Genomic DNA, 24245 nt, shown 5'->3' with positions numbered 1-24245 from the left:
TTTCTAGATTATCTATCACTTGTGCTCCGATCTTCAAATTGCTTAGGAAGAACCAACCGATCAGATGGAACGAGGACTGTCAGAAAGCCTTTCACTATATCAAGGAATACTTAATGAATCCACCAGTGTTGAGCTCGCCTAGACCGGGAGAGCCTTTAATTCTGTACTGTCTATAGAGGATGCAGGAGTTGGAGTTATGTTGGTACAGCCAGACACTGGTGGGGTAGAAAAGGTCATTTATTATATCAGCAAGAAATTACTGCCTATTGAGGAAAAGTATAATTTGATAGAAAAGACATGTATGGCAGTGGTGTGGTCGATCAAGAAATTAAGGCCCTACTTTGATTCCTTCAGGGTCACTTTTGTTTCTAAAATTGATCCTATGAAGTATCTTCAGAAAACACCTACTCTTGAAGGACGGCTGTCTAAATGGTTGATCCAGATGTCCAGTGTAGACGCAGAGTTTGTCACAAAGAAGACAGTCAAAGGTCGGGTAGTCGCTGAATTCCTGGCTGAGAATCCCATCGCAGGACACTTTGTAGGATAGAGAGAAAATTCATATATGAGCACATAAATTAAATTTTTCTCTCATTGAAAATATTTTTCGGAAATTAGATTCTTCAAAAATAAATTCGTTTATCAAAAATTCGGTTTCGAAAATATTCTTTAAAATTCAAACGATTTAATTTCCTAAAACTAAAGAGATTACATCTCAAACGTTTTTGGTAATAAATCAAGTATTTTCTTTTTCGAAAATTCTTTTGAAGATCTAAATTTATTTTCTTACCTAAAGCAAATGAAGATCTTATTCTTCTCGTTTTAGTAAGAAGAATCCTTTCGAAAAAAATCTTTCCAAATAAAATGCTGCCGAGAATCTTTATGCTTAAAGGAAAGGAAGATCGGTTTTTATTTTCTTACCAAAAGAATAAAACAAAGTTTTTTGGTAACTAAGATTCTCATATTTTCTAAATAAGGAAAGCAAATATTCTGATTTCAAATGAAATATCCACTTTCCAAAAGCAAGAGACACGATGCTCTCTATAAATAGGAGCTTTCACGTCTTAAGCTATGAGGAAGTAAGAGTTTTCGTTTTAAGAGCACTCTCTCATTGATCACATCTTTATCTCTCAAAACTTACTCTCTACCCCCCATTTTTCTTTTCACTTCACGTTTTTATCTTTAAAGAGAAAAGAATTTTGATTAACTACTCTTGAAAAACGGTCCTGTATTCTAAACGATTTTCCAATCTGATAAACTGTTTTTCCTGTGCTTATATGTGCATTTCTTTCTGTCTATTTAGATTCTGTAATCTATAGTAGACAGGCTTTTTATTTGATAAACATTTGTGTGAAATAGCTTAGGTTAGAAGCTATTATGAAAGAGGTTATCAAGCAACCTTCTCCTTGTGTGAGACTCTAATGTCTTGAATTGAGTTTCTATACTCTGCCAAAAATAGAAAGGGTTGAGGTTAACTAGAACCTTTGGAAAATCTAGTGGGATAAAGGGTAGATCTAGGTGTTGATCTATTGCCTTGTACTGTTGGTTTGTCTCTTACCCTTGAAAAGAGATAACATAGTTGAGGATCTCAAGATGAGTCTTGGGGAGTGGATATAGGCGAGTTAGTGCCGAACCACTATAAATCACTGTGTTGATCTTTTAATTTCTGAAGTTTGCTTGATACTGCTTTTATTACACTTCTGTTTATATTTTAGAAATGCTAAAATTGTTAATGATTCAGATGTTCTAAAAACTGGAATGAGTCTTATCTTCTCTGAATATTAGAACTCTGGATTTCTGATAAGTGAATATACCAAGTTCTAATTGTTGTTCTAATCACAGTATATTTCACTACTTGGGTTTCTAATTTATTTTCTAAACTTTATGAGGAAGTTCTAATTACAATAGCTTTCCATCATAAAGTAGTTCTGATATTGAATAAGACGTTGTGAAGAAGTTCTAATTTCAATAACTGTCTCTCACACAGTCTTATATGATTTTCTAAACTTTATGATGAACTTCTAAATACAATAGCTTTCCGTCATAAAGATGTTCTAATATTGAAAAAGACATTGCGAAGCAGTTTTAATCAATAGCTGCACTTTGCATAGTCTTTCTATCTTTTACTAATAGAACATTGTGAGGTGATTCTAATCTATAATCTATTCTCATAAGTTCTATACTTTTCTGCTACACTTAGAATTTGATATTCTGTTTTAAATTCTAAAATATTTTTAGAAAACTCAATTCACCCCCCCCCCCTCTTGGGTTGTGCCATACATATTCGGGACCCACAAAAAAATATTATTCGCTAAACTTGTGAATACTCAATTACTTCTAATTCATAATCTATTATATGTTAAGTTAAGACGGTGTCTCCGGTACCGAATGTGGCATCCGCCGTCGGGTCTCACGGGACTGGGCAGAGGGTGTTACATCGGTCTTTGCCCATCTCTTGTTCTTCCTCAGATTCGATTGAAGACTCTACTGAATCAGGTGCTGGTTCCTCTAAAAACGGCTTAGAAGATGTAGCTTATTTTTTCTTTCGCTATTTTGTCCCTTGTCTCAATGCGCAGGCTTTCTTCTTAATTTCTGGATCAAAGATGAGCTTAGTGTTTTCAAACCTGGTCATCAAAGGAACAAATAAAATTAAACTAGTCCCCGGCATCAGCGCCAAAATTTGATGGGTGTCGAGACCACCAAAAATAATTCCTGCTCTTCCTATTCTAGGTAATTTATAGATAGGGTGAGACGAGTTGAACCTAGGGACTAGTTTTGATTAAATCTTTCAATAATCAAAAAATAAAATAATAAAAGTAAAAATGGGGGATTTGTAGTAGAGAACGAATCAAACAATTAAAATAAGTAAGAATGCAATAAAAGAAACAAAGTTTAAATCAACAAGAGATGAATTCAGTCAAAGGCAATTCTTAGTAAGAAGTTCTCTTGATTGATCATTGATTCCAAGATAACTCAATAATATTAAGCAACAGACAAGTTATAATCTTTGAACAAGCGTCGCTGATCAATATTTCCTTATTATTAGATGAAACAAGACAAATGCTATGAATAATCTTTGACTAGCAAACAATCCTAAACAAGCGATAGAATTTAATTTGCTAATAGCAATAAGAATTAGAAAGACCCTGCCCTAATTAACAAACTCTACAAGTGAGGTTCATTTAAATTAGATTGTGAATTTTTCATAATATAATCCAAAAGCCTGGTTACAATCAGATTATATTGTTTGCTACTTGAATCAACTTGACTAAATAATTACGAATTTAATCTTGTTGATTAGCTATATGCTATCCTATTAAATTAAACAATTGGCCACATTGAACAAACAATAAGATAATAATGGAGATGGAGTTTCTCATATATGCAGAAAAATAAACAATTACTGATGGAATTAAAGAAGAAAATAAATAAATTAAGATCTCACAATCATAGAAAAACTTCTACTTCCAATTCAACCTTTGACTGAAAATAGATATTTAGCTACTCATGGCCATGGAGAAAACACAAAGAAAAGTAAATCCTAAAATAACCGTTGTTTCTAAAGATGAGAAAGAGATCATGCCCTCCTCAATAAACTTAAGGTCCTATTTATAACAAGGGAAAGAAATCCTAAGCTAGGAAGATAAAATCTAAATATCTTTAGAAAATCAAATAATTAAAAGAAAATCTAATATTCAAATCTGAGTATCTTTCCTAATCCCTAAATAGTGGACCAGCTGTTTTAAATCATTTCCTTGTAGCTGGCAAAATATCTCAATCCCAAACAGCTCTGGATACGCCTCCCACGAAGTTTGCCCAAGCTTAACTTGAAAACTTCCAGGGGGTTTTGGACCTGCTTTGGATGCGTCTGATTGCTACTTGCCCAAGCTCAACTTGAAATCTTCTAGGAGCATCCTACAAATTCAGCTCTAACTTGGCATACTTCGTCAAAAACTCCAAGAATTAGCCTCCGAAGCTCCTTTCCGAATGAATTTAGCATTTACAGAAAATATGAAAACCAAATGAAAATTCTCATTTTAAACCAAAAGTACCTATAGATAATATTTAAATAGAGAATATTTTATGCTAAATTAACTACTTATCAACGATCATCATGTAAGCTATTCACTCCAATGCTTTCCCACTCAACATCAGCAGACTCCAAAGGATGGGGTTCATCATATCTATGGGTCCCGAATATGTATGGCTGTGAACCCCTCCCCCGAAAACATAGAATATGAATGTGATGCAGGAAGAAATGCACGTGATGTGTGAGTCGCCACCTTGTTTAATTATTTTAGGGTAAACTAGGAAAAAACCCTAAGTGACTCCAATTTTAATTAACCTAATTACTAGATTAATTATCCCAATGTTTAAAGGCACAGTCTACGAACCCGAGGTGAATCCCGAGACTATGTCATGCTAATGAACTAACCTATGAATGAATGCTTTGCAAGGCGATTAATGTAATTTGGACTGATTAAAAAAATGCTTATGTGATTTTAGACTTGCCGCTCGAGGTTAAATCCCTAACGTGCCTACGTACTTCCGTTTGAATGGAAGATCAAAGTCAACGTAGTTCGATATGCCTTTTTAAAAGGGCTTTGAATGGGTATGCTTAATGCATGGGTGTGTGTATGCTTCGTGCATTTTGTTTAGGCATTTTGCATGAAAATTGATTGATTTTTAGGCATTTGATGCCAAAAATGTAGATTTTAATGGCTTTTAGCCAAAAAAATTGATTTAGGCAATTGTTGCCAAAAATTGATGTGATTTAGGCAATTTATTGCCAAAAATTGGTTAGGCGATTTGTCGCCAAAGTGATTAAGGCATTTGTGCCAAAAGTTGGTATTTGAAGGCTTTTAGCCAAAATGTGTTGATTTAGGCAATTTATTGCCAAAAAAAGGTTAGGCGATTTGTCGCCAAAGTGATTAAGGCATTTGTGCCAAAAGTTGGTATTTGAAGGCTTCTAGCCAAAAGCTTGATTTAGGCAATATGTTGCCAAAAGTTTGATTGATTTGGGCGTTTGTCGCCAAAATTGATTATTTGAAGGCTTTTAGCCAAAATGAATTGATTTAGGCAATTTTTGCCAAAAGTTGATGTGATTTAGGCGATTGTCGCCAAAATGATTGTTTGAAGGCTTTTAGCCAAAAGATTGATTAATTCTAAGGCATTTTGCCAAAACTTCTGATTTAAGCGATTTGTCGCTAAAAAGTGGTTAATCTAATTTATAAGCAATTTGTTTGCCAAAAATGGATTGAACTGTGGGCAATTTGTTGCTAAAATGTGATTGATTTAATTGTAGGCAATTTGTTGCCAAAACGTGATTGATTAAGGCTTTTTAGCCACAATTATTGATTAATTGGACTTAAGCCGGACTGTTCGAAATAAAGGCAATTAACTGTAGTTATTAATTAACTAGGTCTTTTTAGCCGATATTGTCGGAGTTTGGCATGAATACCACGATTATTGATTAACCGGGTATCTTAGCCTGAACTTAATTAATTGAGGCAATTTATTTGTCAAATTCAGGACGTGAATGCATTTATACAGTTGTAGAATTTAGGAGGAGAAGAGAAATATGCATGAAGTGCTAAAATTAAATAGACAGGGTTTAATTATTACCTGGGTCAGTCGTCGGTCACTTCTTAGCTCCAGATTAAGCTCCTCATTTAGGGAATATTAATTAAAATTAATTTAATTTAAGTGACCAAGTATCACAACAAGAAAGCAATACAAACTAAATTAAAAATGCAGAAAAAACAGTAAAAGAATCGCAAGGAGTGTAGGGGAGAAGGAGCGTCCGTCAACACAGACTGAGTGAGTAAAACTGAGGGCCTCGGGGCCAATTTATAGGAAAAAAATCAGACTGTTCGGCGGCCAGGTTCGGCGGCCAGGGCCGCCGGGCTCGGCGGCCTGAGCCACCGAGGCCGGCAGGTTCGCTAATCTTTCGTTCCGGAGGCTTTTCGGGAGTTTCGGACCTCCGAAAAATATTCCAGGACCAGTTCTGCGATCCTCGCGACGTCCGGGACGTTTCAAGTACCATATTGGCATACTTCCGATGAACTTCCAAAATGGCCTCCAGTCCGGTCGGACTGCTTGCAGTCCCGAAAAAAAAAGCTTTTCCGGAAGTTTCGAACTTCCAAAAATTATTTCGGGACCAGTGTTACGATCCTCGTAATTTTTCGGACGTTTTAAGTACCATATTGGCATACTTCCAATAAATTTCCAAAATGGCCTCTGGTCCGGCCGGACTGTTTGCAATCCGGGAAAACTGGCTTTTTGAGCCTCAAAATTTGAGTATTCACAATGGCACAACCCAAGAAGGGGGTGAATTGGGTTTTCTAAAAATAGATATAAATTTTAGAATTTCAAAACAAAATATAGAATTCAAAGTGCAGCGGAAAAATATAAAACTCGTGAGAATAGAATATAGATTAGAATCACCTCACAATGTTCTATTTATAAAAGATAGAAAGTCTGTGCAAAGTGCAGCTATTGATTAGAACTGCTTCACACTGACTTAATCAATATTAGAACTTCTTTATAAAGGAAAGCTATTGAAATTAGAACTTCCTCATAAAGTTTACAAAATCATATAAGATTGTGTGAGAGACAGTTATTGAATTTAGAACTACTTCACAAAGCTTAATCAAGTAACAGAACTACTTTATGAAGGAAAGCTATTGTAATTAGAACTTCCTCATAAAGTTTAGAAAATTAATTAGAAACCCAAGCAGTGAAATATACTGTGAATAGAAAAACAGTTAGAACATGGTATATTCACTTATCAGAATTTCAGAGTTCTAATGTTCAGAAAAGATAAGACTTATTACAGTTTTAGAACATCAAAATCATTTTCAACTTTAGCATTTCTAAAATATAAACAGAAGTGTAATAAAAGCAGTATCAAGCAAACTTCAGAAATTGAAAGATCAACACAGTGATTTCTAGTGGTTCGGCACTAACTCGCCTACATCCACTCCCCAAGACGCATCTTGAGATCCTCAACTATGTTATCTCTTTTCAAGGGTAAGAGACAAACCAACAGTACAAGGCAATAGATCAACACCTAGATCTACCCTTTATCCCACTAGATTTTCCAAAGGTTCTAGTTAACCTCAACCCTTTCTGTTTTTGGCAGAGTACAGAAACTCAATTCAAGACATTTGAATCTCACACAAGGAGAAGGTCGCTTGATAACCTCTTTCACAATAGCTTCTAACCTAAGCTATTACACACAAATGTTTATCAAATAAAAAGCCTGTCTACTATAGATTACAGAATCTAAATAGACAGAAAGAAATGCACATATAAGCACAGGAAAAATAGTTTATCAGATTATAAAATCGTTTAGAATACAGAACCGTTTTTTCAAAAGTAGTTAATCAAAATTCTTTTCTCTTTAAAGATAAAATCGTGAAGAGTAAAGATGAAAAGAAAAATGGGCGTATAGAATAAGTTTGAGAGATAAAGATTTGATCAATGAGAGAATGCTCTTCAAACGAAAACTCTTACTTCACCATCGTTCCAAGAGTGAAACATTCCTTTATATAGAGAGATATGAAGCTCTTGCTTTTGGAAAGAGAATATTTCATTTTGAAATCAGAATATCTTCTTTCCTTATTTAGAAGATACGAAAATCTTTGTTACCAAAAATTTATTTTATCCTTTTTGGTAAGAGAATAAAACACGATTTTACTTTCCTTTAAACAAAAGATTTTCGTCAGTATTTATTTTGCAAAAATATTTTTACGAAAAGATGCTCTTACTAAAAACGAAAAAATTCTTCTTTCGTTTTTAAGGTAAGAGAATAAATTTAAAGTACTTTAGATCTTCAAAAGATATTTCCGAAAAGGATAAAGTATGATTTATTACCAAAACCGTTTAGAGATAAAATCTCTTTAATTTTAGGTAATTAAATCATTTAAACTTTAAAGAATATTTTTTGAAAACAAATAAGAGAATTTATTTTGAAAAATCTAATTTCCGAAAAATATTTTTGTTGAGAGAAAAATTAATTTATGTGTTTATATATGTATTTTCTCTCTATCCTGCAAAGTATCCTAAAATACCTAATCACTAGGGTCTTCGAATATCTTCACACACAATGTAGGATTTTGCCTTGCACGATTTCTTTCCATAAGAATTCTGCATAAAATAATATTAGCACAAATAACATAATTTATTTGTTTTGTTTTAATCATCAAAATCCGAGATTAGAAATTGACCCTTGAGCCAACAATATCCAATGGATAAGACCTACCTCAAAAATAAACACATTATCAACTTCGTTATAGGTGGCATTCAAAAATATTTATTATTTCCTTATTTCATTCCCGACACATTTTTAAATAATTAACTTACCTCTCTTCGACCAAAACCGCCCACCTTACAGGAATCAGTTGCTATTGTAGCTTGTACAACATCCCTATCTCACGCACAAACCCTTAGAAAAACATCCCATTTCATAGCTCGTTCTAGATCCAAAATGGTCAAGGTAGAAAATCTTCAAATATACAAAATGAGTATTATCAGTTGCTACAAAAAACTATCACACTAATCTTACTTTCATGTGCATCACATACTATTTTTCATACTAAAAATGTATATCCATACATGCATAACTATTATTATATTTTTCGTACCTTAAGAAACAAGACACATCCTCCTAGCCCGCTCGCTTTGACAGTCTTCCTTAATGGCTCTTTAAACCACTCAACACTTTTCACTAGCCATTGTAACACAAACTCAACCCAATTAAATTCAGTGGCTGCTTCTATATCTGCAACTACCTCCAACAGATGGGGGGCTAAACCTACTACATTGCTTTGGACATAACAAAACACCTAGAGTATACAACAGAAAGTGTTGCTGAAATTCTTCTTTTTCCCGTACTTGCCTTTATTTTCTTCATCACCTCTGCCTCAACAACTGCTTTACATCCCTCATACTGACCTATAATCCATTTAACAAGTTCTTCTTGAACCATCTTCTTCTGAGGACGTGAAGGGGCACTACATCCTATTAGGATCCCTAAAACCCATCCCACATGGTTTGGTACAATCCTAATGGTAACCCCTCTTGGTAGCTCTAGGCATACTTTCTCAATATTGAATCTCTAGCAAAGCCAATAACACAACTTTTTGTTCAATATGATTTCTGGTAATTTTAGCAGCTCCCCAAAGCCTAACTCCCTTACCCATCCCTTCCGTATATCACTCAACTCAATCAACAATGCTCTTAGTGCTAATGGCCTACGTCGCACATTTAGGCTCTACACAATAAGGAAACATATGTATTAACCAACCATCATAATATCACACTATGGAAAAAAAAAAAAACAAAAGAAAAGAACAAACCATTTCTCAATTTATTTCTTATCACTTTCGTACTCTTATTTGCACGTGGTTCACATCTTTTCAATTATTTGTGTAAATACTGTACTGGAATAGGCATGCATATTCCATTTTTGCAATGAACTTTATCAGCCCCCTCCCTGCATCCCATTTCTACACATTTCAGTTTCATCATCCTGGATAAAACTATCCTAATCCCACCCATTACTTGCTCATTATTTGGGTGATTACGACCAATTATGCACCAAACGCATCTTATCCATGTCATCAATTATCATTGTTTTTTTTTTTTTTTTCAATTTAGATTTATTAAGCTAATACCTTCAAAATCATTCCTCACGCTATCAATAACCACTAACTGCACATTACTAACTCAAACCTCAACTATCATTTTCATTAATTACTTAATATGCAAAACTCTTTTTTGAGGTTTCATATATAATAAGTATTCATGGCTTTTTCCAAATCATTCATAATGCAGAAAATAAAGCGTAAACACTCTCCAAAGGCAATCCCTATTATGGAAAAAAAATACACAAATGCTAATGTTCAATAAACGATACGATTGCCTGGTTGTTATAAAAGCAGCAAGACTATATTCACTTCTCGTGCCCTCCATTTTCCTCTTTGTTCACGCCTTCTTCACATAAATTCTAGGGATTTCGTCTACTCTTTCTGACTTTCAAAACAGCTAAATCACTCTGCTTCATACGATTCGCTTTGCCAACATTCCTCTGTTCAAATTACACAATTATCCCCAAACATCTTCATACGTATTTAGACTTTTCCCCTATACGCGTCTTTAACTGCAACTAACTAGCGCCCACCAATTTGTTTTTAACTAATAGAATAATATTGCACTTTCAAGCGATTTGTGCTCATTAGCGTTAAAAAAAATAGAAGCTAAGCAATTACTAAGGACAAGAAATTCTTATTTGGTCCTTTCCTAATTGCCTGGGTTGTCACTCTTCAATATGGTCTAGTAAATGTTATTAAAAAAACATCGAGTCCTTATGAGTTTCATAGATTCATCTTATTAACGGGTTTGTAAAATTAGGGTTAAACTATTATAAAGAATAGTAATTTTCTGTATCAATACAAAATGTTCTTACACCATTAGATTTATTATTATTATACCTAAACCATTAGATTTAAAACTACTCAAAATGACTTACCACCTGCAAAACAAGTTATGTGTTAGATTGAGAATATATAATATTTATGTTTTTTAATAACTATGCAAATTTAATAAAACATCTTGTTGAATCTTTTTAAAATACCTAAAAATATAAGGATGTGTCCAAATAAAGTATTATTTAATTATAGTTAATATAATCTTTTATTATGTAATTAAGCTAAATTATTAATTACCTTTTATTTATTTTAAGTATTAAATTATTTTTTTTTAGAAGAATTAAATTATGTTAAATTATATATCTTTAAAGAGTAGCTATATCTATCTATCTAATCCTAAAGAAAAAGAATCTTCAAGAAGTTTACCTGGCACTCTATTCTTTCAACATTCTTTTTTTTTTATATAAATTTTCTAATTTTTTAATTAATTTTAAACATTTATTTTCCTATATCTAATATCTAATCTAACATAAATCTAAAATTTTAAATAATTAATAATTTAAAACTTTTGAATTTTAAAATTAAAACTTTTAAAATTTTGAATTTATTTTGAATTTTGAAATTAAAAAATTTTAATTTTAAAACATTTGAATTTTAAAATTAAAACTTTTGAAACTTTTGAATTTCTTTTGAATTTTGAAATTAAATTTTAAAAAATTTTTAATTATATATATATATATATATATATATATATATATATATATATATATATATATATATATATATATATATATACTTCCATATTAATCATTTCCAACGATTTTCTTTCACAATGGTTTTTTACTTATATTTTGTTGCTCCTCAATTCTCTGAGTTTTGATTGCTTTCTTTATTTGTATATATGTGTGGTTTTTTATTTTACAACTTCAATTCAAATAACGTTAATTCATTTACTTCAATCCAAATAATGTTAATTTCTTTTTTTCGACTGAGGTAATGTTAATTCTTTGATCTCTTTTTTTTTTTCTTTTTTTCACATTTCAGATTTTTTAATTTTTTTTGTGTAATTTTTATGATTTCTCTTTTTTTTCTGTGCATCCTATGATTTCTCTTCTCTCTATTATGCAAGCATGAGAAATATCATGTTGATGGAGATAAAGAAAAAGAAAAGCTAACTATTAATCCATTTGTGTATTTTTTTTTTTTAATTTATTATATTTTTAGTAAATAGTAAAAAACTGTAAAATTTTTTTATTCATTCCTTCATATTCATATATATGTAAATTTTAGTTATTTATAATTTTTTAATTCATGTAATTATTATTATTATTATTATTCTACAATTTGTTAAGTCAATAAATTGCATGATTTGAGTATTTGAGTTTTGAGAAAATTTTACTATAATTGGGCAGAGAAGTATAAGTATAATTTATATTTATTTACTTTATTTATTCATCATCATCATCTTGCCAAGAGAAATATAAGTATAATTGCAAAGTAAACATTTACACCTACCCATATTTAAAATAATATTCTTATTATTTAAATTTTATTATCATTTATATCAAATAATTATATTTTAAAAATTAATATTCATTTACAATAATAATCTATATCTATATTTCAATTTTAAATTTTTATTTTTTTATTTGATCATTTAAAATACTTTTTATATTTAAAAATTATTACTTATTTAAAATAATATAGTTATATTTGAATATTTATTATTTTTTTAGTTTTAGATTGAATTGTTTAATTTGTTGTGTCCTTTATTTTTATATGTGCAATAAAAAGTAACATCTAATACAATGTACAATAACAAAGAAATAAAGCAATCCGCGTAATGCGCAAGCCTCCGTCTAGTTAAATTACTTAACTAAATTCACTTAAATGGTTGCTTATCAAAATTTCAATTATAGGTAATACTGTAGAATTTTTCTTATATTAAATTCATTTTTAAAAATTTTTGTGATTCAAAGATTACTTAACATTTATTTATTTTTCAACAAAAACTATTTAGTTATTTTAGAATATAAAATTATACAAATTGAAATATATATATATATATATATATATATATATATATATATATATAAAAGTTATCACTACATTTTAAAATAAATTTAATTTTAAACTCAAAATATAGTTTTAATTTGTGAAATAACTTTATGCAATGAATCTTATGAATCATATTTCATGTTTTTATATATGAAATTTTCAAAAATATTATAAAAATAATAATTTTTAATTTAATAAACAAGAGTATTACAACAAAGAAAAAATTATTAAAGAGAGAAGGAGAAATGGCTAAATAAGAAAAGAATGTACAATGCGTGTCATTACTAGGAAACATGCTATTGGTTCACGTGAACTTGTGTCATTAATTATTGGATACGTTTTATATTTGTTTTAGAAAGCGAACTTATAGAGAGAAATAAAAATAATTTATAAAGAGAAATAAAATATTTCTACCAATTTTAAAAAATACTTTTTGCTAAAAAAAATTGAAAAAAATGTATATTTAAAAATAATGGCATATAATTTTTTTTAAAATATGTGATTTAAAAAGAAACTTTTTCTACTAAAAGAAAAAGAAAGAAATTTATGAAAAATAAAAGAAAATTATAACTAACCTATCATGTTTACCTGCTATAGTAGGTTAGTATGACAATATTTTCTTTATCTACACAGAATTTTTGAATTCTATATTATTGTAAAAGCCCTAAAATTATGTGCTAATGGGTTCATTTTATTGATAGATTTCTAAAATTATTTGCTTCTTCATTTTGGCAATTATATCTAAATAAAATATTTTAAAAACATTGCTCTTTCCGTTCCATATTAAGTATCCATTCTGAAAGAAAAAATTTCCAATGCCAAGTATGCTTTCTTAAAATCAAAATGACATTATACAACTATTTCTAATCTAAATACACTCTTTGTCAGCTTAACTCATTAAATTGTTTCTCACTAAAAGCGCATTTTAATTAAATAGTAACCCTATTAATGATCTTGCATAATTTCTTTAATCCTAATTAAATTCTCCAAATAGACACTTAATATGAAAATAACCGATGCATGTATCACTAAAAGAAAGCAGGCCCGTCAGTCCGACAAGGCAACTCCCGCAAAAGGGTAATTGATCCTAAGTAATCCTTAATTTATGGTCATTCAATTATCTTAATTTTATCAATTTCCAACATATAACTTTTGACTTGATGGAAGATTTCAACTCAAAAGCTCTATGTAAGGGATAGATGTCATCGTGCCAATATGCATAGCAAGATATTAATAAAAACATTGGGTAAATATTCAAAATTTGTTTGCTTAAAACTTGCAAAATTATTTTATTTAGATACTTCAACTTGCAGAATTAAATTAGTTAAACACTTATTAGATAGTTAAAATATATAAATATTATTATACCATAGGTTATCAAATTAATATTTTGCGTATAAACCAAAAATATTAAAAACTACTGCTATTAATATGTAAAAGTGTACACAATATTACCAAAATTTATAAATTCAAATGCACGATAAGTCATTTATAAGTTCAAATACATGATAAGTCATTTATAAAACTCGCACAAAGTGCCACAACATTAATACTGAAAAGTTGAGAGGTAAATTTATGTATTTGGCCATAAAACATTAGAAAAGAACAATAAAGATATATTTACTTTACAGAAACGGACATGGATGGTATAGCCAGCATACATACAACACCCACAAAATTATGCAGAGAGAAGAATTCATCAAATTAGCAGAAACAGAAGAAAAAAATGAACAAAAATGGCAGAGCAGGACAATCCATTTGAACAACAATGACAACGCACACAGAAAGAAAGTGGGTTTTAAGAAGATAACAAAGAGGGGAAGGGTGTAGAATCTGTAGACATGTAAGAACTCCTGAACAATTGATATATTGTACACAAAAACAACAAAACTCTCTCACACCTTGTCCAATGAATCCGTCCAAAGAAAGTTAGAGATATCAATCCTGCAAGACCCATGAAGTCATTACATGATTGTGCATCGGCTCCTTTCTTCTGCAGGCTGTGTCTGTACTTGCTGGAACCTCTGTGACTCAGATGGGTTGTACGAGAACTCTGAAGTATCAAGTCCATACTGGTTTTCATGCAGATAGCAGAAGAATTAGGAACTAGATGCCATAAAAAAATATGCCATCAATTTTCTTTCAGTAGTTGGAGATGGTATGCAGTTATAACATGTCGTGTTGAAATAATAGTCTGTTTGTAAGTCACACCAGATAAATACAAGGAAATGCCTAATTGCCCTATAGTGATTCCATCTGAAAATGCACAAACTAATAACTTGAGAAAATTCGCTCATTCCTAAAATCAAGAATTTGACCGGCTGCTCAAATAAAGTATAAAAATTTTTTTGTCTCATGTTACATGTGTACAATTTAAAACGAAAGCCAAATAAAGTACAGGACTAAGGTCTTGTTGATACTGGGACTAAATTATAATGCAACCTAAAGGGAAATTTTGCAATTAAAAAACAAAAGGACATGGAAGATCAATTTCCATTGTGAATTTGTAATGCAAAATAAAATAGACACAAACAAAGTAGGAATATTAACATGAGCAATTCACATCACAAAATGAACTCCACCAACTGCAAAGGGGAAAATGAATATTCAAGGATATAGAGTTCCGGAATTTTATTAGAACTCATTTATAAATAATTTATCATTATACTACTAATCAAATGTCAGAAAATTAAGCTCATGAAAATTCACTAGTCATGTCAAGACTTTGCATGTTACTTTAACAGAACGACCCATAGAAACATGCAAGCTCATCATATAGGCAGTTATGAATGATGTTATGCTAAAAATTAAAGTTGGCTCAAAAAATAGCATACCTTTTCCCTCATTCGTGTGCTCCAAGCATCATTTCTGCTAGGACGCTGGTCAAGGGCTCCAGCAACAGGTACACCTGCTGCTGGACCTGGTGGCCTGTTAATCAAAGGCTGCCTGACCTGTTGCCTTGGGGCAATAAGCTCATCATCACTATCATATTCTACTGGCCGGTTTGCTGCCCTAACCATCAGCGCTATCACGAAAAGTAGAGCCTGAAATAACATGTTAATTTGTTGTAAACGATTCATTTGAGAGTACAAGGAAGCAATTCTTTGGTTAGTGGTTAATTTAGAGAACAAAATCACAGATTATAAATACTTGTCGTAATTACTATATGTTGCTAAATTAAGGAAACACTGCCGGACAATTATGTCTATAAAAGATCACGGAAACTAGAACTTATTCATTTCATTTCCATTAGGTTACCAAAGGCTTTAACAATTATGCATGATTAGGAAATTAATCACACCATCTTCTGAGTTCTTGCAACTACCCATATGATACAAGGATAGTATTAGTTGAACCATTTTCTTAAATCAATTGAATCTAACATCAGAACACTTCAACTTAAGCTAAAACATTAGATGTAAAGGATTGTTTGCCTTGTGCTAAGATCCAAATCGCCTTCTTTTTCATTGTCAGATAAATGGACAAATTCAAATTTAACTCCGATAGGCTCTTAGAATAATAAAACAACCCATTGTGATGCGATCAAATGAAGGCATCTAATTTCTCAATTCAGAATTCTGCATATTGATTCTTTATCGAAAAACATGAAAAGATGATATTTTATGGAGTTATTATGTGGAACCAGGAACAGATGGTTCCAGTTTATTTGCATCAATTTTCACATTGCAATTCATCCTTTTGAAGGAAAATAGTAACTTACATATATTCTAAAATGCATTTGAGATTACTAAATTACAATATGTATCCCATATCTCATGTCATTAAGAGTCCTTCACAATGTGATTATTCATTAATCACTCCTTTTCTTCTACTAAAAGTAAGTCCCTCAAAATGTTATCAAATATCAATCTGATCATTATAACAGCCAACTTTCAACTTTTCTCCTCAACTGAAATATGATCAAAGATCACTTGTGAAACGTTTGCTCTAAGGGTAAAAATTAAGTTATCTACAATCCAAAAGGTAAATCATATATAACTGGGTTACTCTGTGAAAAATAGTGATATACTCCGTGGCCAATAGCATTAATATGCCTCTTTCAAAAGAAATTGGCAAGGTGTGGAATTATAATTCTCAAAAGTTAAAAAGGATTCTGTGGGTAATTGGCAATGGCTGATTCTCTACCTATTGAAGAGAGCTCTTAGTAACACAATTTTCAACCAAACAAGGATTTAATCCTCGTCAATATTACTGGCTGAGTTTTTCTAAAGCAAAATTTACCACATTATTGCTCTCTTAGAAAGGATAAATCGAACAGAATTACAGGGAATGGTTCTCATCTATGTGGAAGTTTCGTCCTTTTAGAATACATATACTGAACCAAATCTTTCAACCACCATTAACATGAACCATGGAATCTTTTTCCAAACCAACTTTAATGTAAATGATCCATTGAGAAGGAGAATATTTTGGACAAACTAGAAATCAAGTATATCTTCTCCATAGATAGATCATTAATACAAAGCCAAACTCTTCATATCTTCAAAAGAGCTTCATTGGTTTGTCAGCATTGAATTTGTCAAATGCACTAAGCAATAAGCATGCTTTAGCTAAGATCTCAATTGGCATTAATAAGCATGCTTTACCAACAGTAGGACGCAACAAAAGCTTTAAGAACTTCAAGCAATATCAGATTCTGACATTTATCCCTATTCATAATATTTTATCTTTTTCTTTCCTTTCACAAATTATTTTCATCTATCAACAAAAATAGAAGTTGACGAACTTAATATAATTATCTAGTCAAGTACTTGTTGCACTTTGTGTTAAATGAATTTCACCGTGCTTTTACCTGAACAAAATGCAGCCAATCACAGATGCAGAAATGAAAAGATGCTTTGGTACATGGCTAATGAGTAACAAAAGAAGGAACATAATTGATTTAGACATTCTTCTTATTACTTTATCTTTTCCATCTCAGCTTCCCAAAATTTGAAGCTAGGCAACAAGATACACGATCACTCAGTAAGATAAGCTGCTTAGGTTATGTTTATGTGTGTCTGATAATATGAAAACATAACAAAGCAAATAAGATTATTTTGTCCTCACCTCCAAAGCAACTATACCGAGAGCAACCCATTTCACAATCTTCCAGTTTTCTTTCAGAAAATCATATATGTCGTTAAAAACTCCAGTTTTGTCAGTTGGAATTTCCTGAAGAACAAAATTGTAGCACAATTTACATAATAAAATATAACATATTAACCTTTCAATATCAGTTTAAAAGGTGGAATTGAAAACCAAATAGAATTAGAGGGGAAAGGACCAGGAAAAATAAAAAAAACTCACTTCTTTCCAACTTTTGTCAAAGAAAATGAAGGCTGCACATCCCAGTTCCACCAATATCAACAAGATGACCAATACTGAATACTATTTTGGCTTAAGGAAACAAATAATTATAAACTGAATACCTGGGAAGTATATCTATGTGTAAATGCACCAAATATTCCCTTAATCCTTTTGGATTAGCTATGGGTTAATGCATGATTTGCAATGTTAATATATTGATGCACATAGATTATCATATTTTAGAAATAGAAAAGAAATTATGTATAAAATTTAATAATAAAATTTTAGGCTGAGAACATTTCTATTCCGACTTTTTGATAGCATGCATACATTTTCATAGATATAAATATGGGAAGACACTCTTTCAGTTGCTCAAGAATTAGATGGCAAAGATGATGGCTCATGCAGCAAAATACAGCAGTTCAGCATCACCATGACATAAAGTGGACATGTTTTGGCCAGAAGTAATCAAATGAATGATTAGGATACACAACTCAAGCAGCAAGCATTCCGTGTTACAGATCCAATACAACCAAAACATGAGATGACAAAGAGAATTACTCCTACACCAATAAATAAATATATGAACCTGCAGAGGAAAATGGGAGAAAGTTAGAACTTTGTAGTACAAAGAAAGACTACAAAATTAAAGAAAACACATTTTAAGTTAATTAAGTGTCAGAATAGGTCTCTTCAGTAAGTTTATAAGATGCATCATATAATACAGTAGCAACATTTGATATAACTGGTGCACTTAATAAATCTTAATTCAATTCTCGTAACAAGGCACTACTTTTAATCCATGCATGGTTCCATGTAAACAACAGATTCAAGGACTCAAAAATTTTGGATTCACTAATAACCAAGAACAATATGAAGGAATCCAACTTAAAATTCAAATCTTCACCATAATCAAGAACAGCAAGATCAAATCATTATCCTATACATATGGCCATAAATTCCTAATATAATTATCCAATTTGATTAAAATCCCAAGCCTATAACTCTAACTTATAGTTCCTGATTTACCAAAACTCCAATTTTATCATTAGAAGCTTTTACGTATGTACTCTGGATTTCATGCAACTAATACTAACAAAATGAGCTAAATTTGACAAAAAATTGATCCAAAATATGAATTAAAAATGGTAATATCAGTGAATTGGGAATATAAAAACACAGGAAACACTGGAGAAGTTCCCATAATGAATATGTACTAGGGGTTTTCATAAACTACCCAAACCGATCCAATCCGATCCAAACCGATCCAAAACTGCAGTTTTAACAGTTAAGTGGTTTGATCCGCTTTCTGTAAATTTAATAACCAAGTTATTGGTCCGGTTTACGGTTTTGGGGGGTCAAAAATGCACAAACCAAACTGATATATATATGTATTCAATGCAATTTTTGAATCAAAATTTCCTTTGCGTTGATTAAAATATATTGGGTAGTAATTAAACCATCATTCACATTAATTATGTAAATTATATATTTATATCATGAAAAGTCCAAATGTTGAAGGTCATGGAAAATATATTAGTACATATTATATAAAAATTACAGATGATAATTTTTTTAGTAATAAATGTAGAAAGAAATCAACATTTGAATTATGTATTGATAAATTGTTTAAAATAATGACCCAGTGAATAATTAGAATGTGAAAATTAACATAAGATTGAAGAATTAAATAAATATATTTTTAATTTTACAAATTAAAATTTTTTTCCATATCTATAAAACATGTTTATAGAACATACACTCAACCTAAAACCAACTAAACTGAACCAAACCACATTCATAAGTTTGGTTCAGTTTGAATTTTTGTAAACCACCATAATAGGTTTGGTTTCGATAATGCTTCAAACTAAACCAACAAGAACCATGAAAACCTTCAACATTGTGTACCCTTCATAAAGCTCCTGAACCTAGTTCTGATAACTGTAGAACTAATCAACCATTTCTAATTCAGAAAATAATACAAAGACTCAGCAGCCATTGAGCACTTTTGATAGGGAGTGATTGCTTCCTTTCCTCGGTGCATTTACTTTGGAATCCTAAACAACAGCCTAAACTTGATGTTAAAAATCCCCTTTCTTCGGAATACTTTTATTTCCTCCCTCCATATTCAAACGCCTGCATTTAGTTGCATACTTTAAACCCCCCCCCCCCCCCACCAAAAAAAAAAAAAACAAAATTGCCAAGCCTGATGTTTACTATTAATAATTAAGGTCAAAACCCTAAAATATAGCATCTTTAGCAATCCCTAGTCAAGGTCTGCCACCCTTGTCCTGCAAAAATATGGTATCACAGCCGAAGGATCTAAAGGCATGCAATAAGGCAACAAAATTTAAAGATAGGAGAAGTAAACATAGTGACGAATTTAAGTTAGTTTTCTCATTTCCAAGCTTGCGTTTTTTATGAGTTTTCTGATTTCCAGGCCAATGATAATTAGCTATTCCAATTAAGTTAATAAAGCCAAAGAACCTAAATAATGAATATCTTCAATAACTCTTTTAATGCACGAAATACCCATCACTAAGAGCAGTAATTTCTAAATTTTTACTAGCATGAATTCTTCTATCAAGAGAGAGGAGCATTCTTGCCAAACTTGTTGTTCAAATGCTAGCAGTACAACTCAAGACTCTAAAGTTATTGCAACCTCATTATTTGAAACATTAAAGGCAGACTTTTCTTCAACAAAAGAAAATAACATGGACAAACAATATCTCAAAAAAATATAAACAAGCTCACTTTTATGCAAGAACAGACTAATAAGATGGACACAAGAAGGTACTGCTCATGTATACTAGCACCGTGAACTATAAATTATTAAGGGGGAGAAAAAAGCTCACTTCATAAACAAACAAAGACTAATACGGTCAGAACAAAGACGTCACCAATGGATACTAGGGATACGTATTATAAAATTTCTTCATACGAGAAGCATTCAGCAAAATATATCAAGGACAGAAATATGCTGTCCAAGTGTCCCCAAAACAAAAAACATGCCATTGTGCCTGTTTACACTTCTACAATATTGTTTCCAGATTTTGGAAAGCTCTCAATTACTCTTGTTTCAGTTATCCACCAAATAGCTAAAGGAGCTTCTTCCCAAAATTCTTTAAGCTTAGTTTTAAGGAAAGCCTTAAGCTTCATCATGAATTTTCTGTACAAAGCTGTTTCATCCTTAAAGTAGCATAAACAAACACCAAAGAGCTGCCTAATCACATTGTGGAAGCAAGTGACTAACCAGCTGCCCTTCTGCTTTGTCCCAAAGAATGTCTATTGGACAAATTTCCCCTCACCATTGTCTACTAACTAACCATGAAAATTCCTTCCAAAAATGTTCTCCCTAAATCTATGAAAGCAGCCTTTTCTGATAACCCATGAACTAAATGCTACCAAATGCAAAACAGAAATATGGACATCACAGTAAAAGGAAATTTTGATAGAACAATTTAGAATGTATCTTGCCCTTCTATGGACAAGTAGCCTCTACCAAGTTCTGACCAGCAAACCTTCTTTCAAGGTTTCTAACAACCGATTTCCTATTTCATTTTACCCTCATACCCTGCAGGAAATACCTACTCCATACTCGAAACTGTTCAAACGAGCCTTACCCTCACCATCCAGCATCCACATTTTACAATAGCAAATCATATAGTAAACTTTCAACACACAGTCAAGCAAAACTCAGCTAGCTGAAACCTAAAATCAAAAGAACAAATAATTACATATAAATAAATAAACCTAACATACCAAGCTTTTGGCAGCTTATCAAAGATGCTTTCTGAAAACGACACAGCCATAAGCATCGGACGACCAAGTTGTATCAAATCCGAACCACCACTAACAGGTGCCAATGACTCACCATCAGCTGCTCTTTTATACTCAACAAACAAGTAGATTCCATAACCAACCATAGCTAGACCCACAAGGGTCAGCAAAAAGTTGAGAAGCTTCAGTATGCACTCCAAACACCCCCTACAAGCCATAATCTTGACAGCTATCTAATATCCCTTGAATTCCAGCTCAGCCCCCTCTTCTATTTCATCAATTAACCTGTCTTCTACCTTAATTCAAAACCCATAATTTTAACGGTTAAAAGCATCATATATATTCATTAGTCAAAATCAAATCATATATACATATGAAAAGAAATCAATTCATCGCTCAAACAAGAAACAAGAAAAACGAAGAATCATCTAAACAAACACAAACACAAACACGACAAAGGAAAACCAAATCCGAAAGTACATATGAAGATTTATTCGCTTTCCCAAAAAAAGCATTGAGCATATGCAACCAAAACACGCAAAAATTCCAAAACTATGTAATGGAAATTTCATCAAAATCAATTTCAATTAATTCAATTAAATCCCACAAAATAAATAAGTTCATTGAATTAACCGCAAATATTTTATACAAAAGAAAAATACAAATTAAGACATTTTTAATTGAAAACAATCTTACGGTGATTAAGCTTCGGATCATGTAAAAAAAAATTCATAAATTGAGACATTTTCATGAATAAACAAAGAAATCGAAAAAAATTTGCTTACGGAATCGAAGATTTATCGGACTACGAGCTTTTACGTTTTTAATGGTTTTTGTAGGAACGAGAGAGAGAGAGAGAGAGAGCAAAGTTCGGAACTCGAAGCAGCGAGGAGAAATTAGGACACCTTTTCTCATGGTATGAGTTGGCACTTTTTATCTATCCACTCCCTCTTTCTTTTATTGAATGGGCGCCTTTAAGTATTCCCAATTGACACTTATGCCCTTAGCATAGGAACAGCTAAACCGCCAAGTGTTTCGGTTCGAACTGGATTTTTCTAGGGCACTTTGCCAGCAATGGATGTAAATCGGGAATATTAAGGGCTATCCCTCCAGTGACTTTTAGACTGCGATTGGTTGAGTTGTTGCTAGGGATGAAGCTTAATTTAATCCCTCAACTTAAGAGTAATATTTAATTTGTCCAAAAATAAATTTTATACCGTTGAATTTGCATCAAAAGAATAAAAAATTTGATGAATGTTGTTAACAAATTAATTATTGGCTGATATGGGAAGGCTCCAAAACCTAACTGATGGATTCAAAAACTAATTGAAATTTTTATTAACTATTAGCTATATCAAATAATCGAATCAGACACCTTATTAGTATTTTAAACTCTTCTACCAATGTTTAAGTGTAGTAAATTTTCAAAATAATAAAGTTGCAAAAAAAAAAAAAAATTTCTCTTCCTATTTGAACAATGATCAATTTTTATCCAGAAAATTAAAGATAATTCTAAAATAAAATATTTCAATTTCTATTCCTATTCTTATGAAAATATTATGTTATACTCCTTATTAATGTTAATGAATTGTCAAACTTTTTCAAAAATAAGTAAAAAGATGAATTACATCATTCAATATTTTTCTTTAGAAAAATAAATATGTAATACCATCACTAAAAATAATGATTTAAAATAATAAAATAACAATAATAATAAATACTTAATCCAAGACCAATTAGGTTTGCCTATATGAATCATTTATTTTCATTTCATTCTATTCATGCCCAAGTACACACTAATAAGTCCACGCTAATGTTAAAAACAATAAATATTTTAAAAAAATTTCCTTCCATGTAATTCTAGGTTTACCTTTTTCTCGTTTATCATCCTCCACCACCAATACATCAAATTAATTATCATCCTAATTAATATCCACATTTCTGCAACACTCATCTTGTGAACATATTGTGCATTGGGACACAACACATTCACTCCCATATAATATTAGAAGTTATGTTATTCTATAAAACTTGCTTTTCACTTTATTAGATACCTTCCTATCACATATCATACTATTTCTAATTCTATAGGTACATGTTTATCTATCTTGCAACCCTTTTAAAAGGTAAAGCCTAAATATCTAAATTAATTGCATTTAGGTATCACAATATTGTCTAATCTCATTTCACCTCCATTCTTCTTATTGAAGCCAAACTCACAATGCATTTATTCTATCATACTTCTACTTAACTCTCAAAAGTGCCTCTCCATAATTCAATTTTTTGTTTGCTCTCTCATTAATTTCATCAATTAAAATAATATCATCTGCGAATGACATACACCATAGAAAATCATTTTGTAAGCTCTTCCGGATAAATAGGTATAAGTTTGAGACAAAATTTTGATATAATTCTACAGTTATAAAGAACTTTTTACATTTCGTATCACTATAGTTATGATTGCACATTCATACATATCTTGATTGCATTTAAAACAGCTATTAAATGTTTACAAAATATTAGAAATATATTTTAATTTGTCCTCATTTTTTATTTGCTTATTTACCTAATTGAAAATGTATAACTCCTAACAAATTCATTGAAAATTTCTAAATTATTTATATATAATTAATATTTTGATTTAAAAAAATAAAACATATGGCTAGA

At 31.1% G+C, this 24245-nt stretch overlaps 1 protein-coding gene across 2 annotated transcripts; it reads right to left on the bottom strand.

Annotated features, from left to right (window-relative positions):
* Positions 1–14166: 14166 nt before the first annotated feature.
* Positions 14167–22527, bottom strand: TOM2A (tobamovirus multiplication 2A). 2 transcript variants are annotated; one of them, XM_012218849.3, is made up of 7 exons: positions 22364–22527; positions 21561–21874; positions 18288–18387; positions 17799–17879; positions 17559–17663; positions 15323–15532; positions 14167–14560 (listed from the first exon to the last, which is right to left on the bottom strand). In XM_012218849.3, the coding sequence occupies exons 2-7, from the start codon at positions 21794–21796 to the stop codon at positions 14453–14455; spliced, it is 840 nt and encodes a 279-aa protein (XP_012074239.1). In that variant the 5' UTR covers positions 21797–21874; positions 22364–22527; the 3' UTR covers positions 14167–14452. The 2 variants fall into 2 exon arrangements, with proteins under 2 accessions (XP_012074239.1, XP_012074240.1); XM_012218850.4 differs by having other exon boundaries at positions 21561–21870; positions 22364–22505.
* Positions 22528–24245: the final 1718 nt, after the last annotated feature.

The sequence above is a fragment of the Jatropha curcas genome, chromosome 11 (assembly GCF_041381405.1).
Source record: "Jatropha curcas cultivar XTBG-Jc1 chromosome 11, XTBG_Jcur_1.0, whole genome shotgun sequence".
NCBI lineage: Eukaryota > Viridiplantae > Streptophyta > Magnoliopsida > Malpighiales > Euphorbiaceae > Jatropha > Jatropha curcas.
This window is presented reverse-complemented; position numbering and strand designations above follow the sequence as displayed.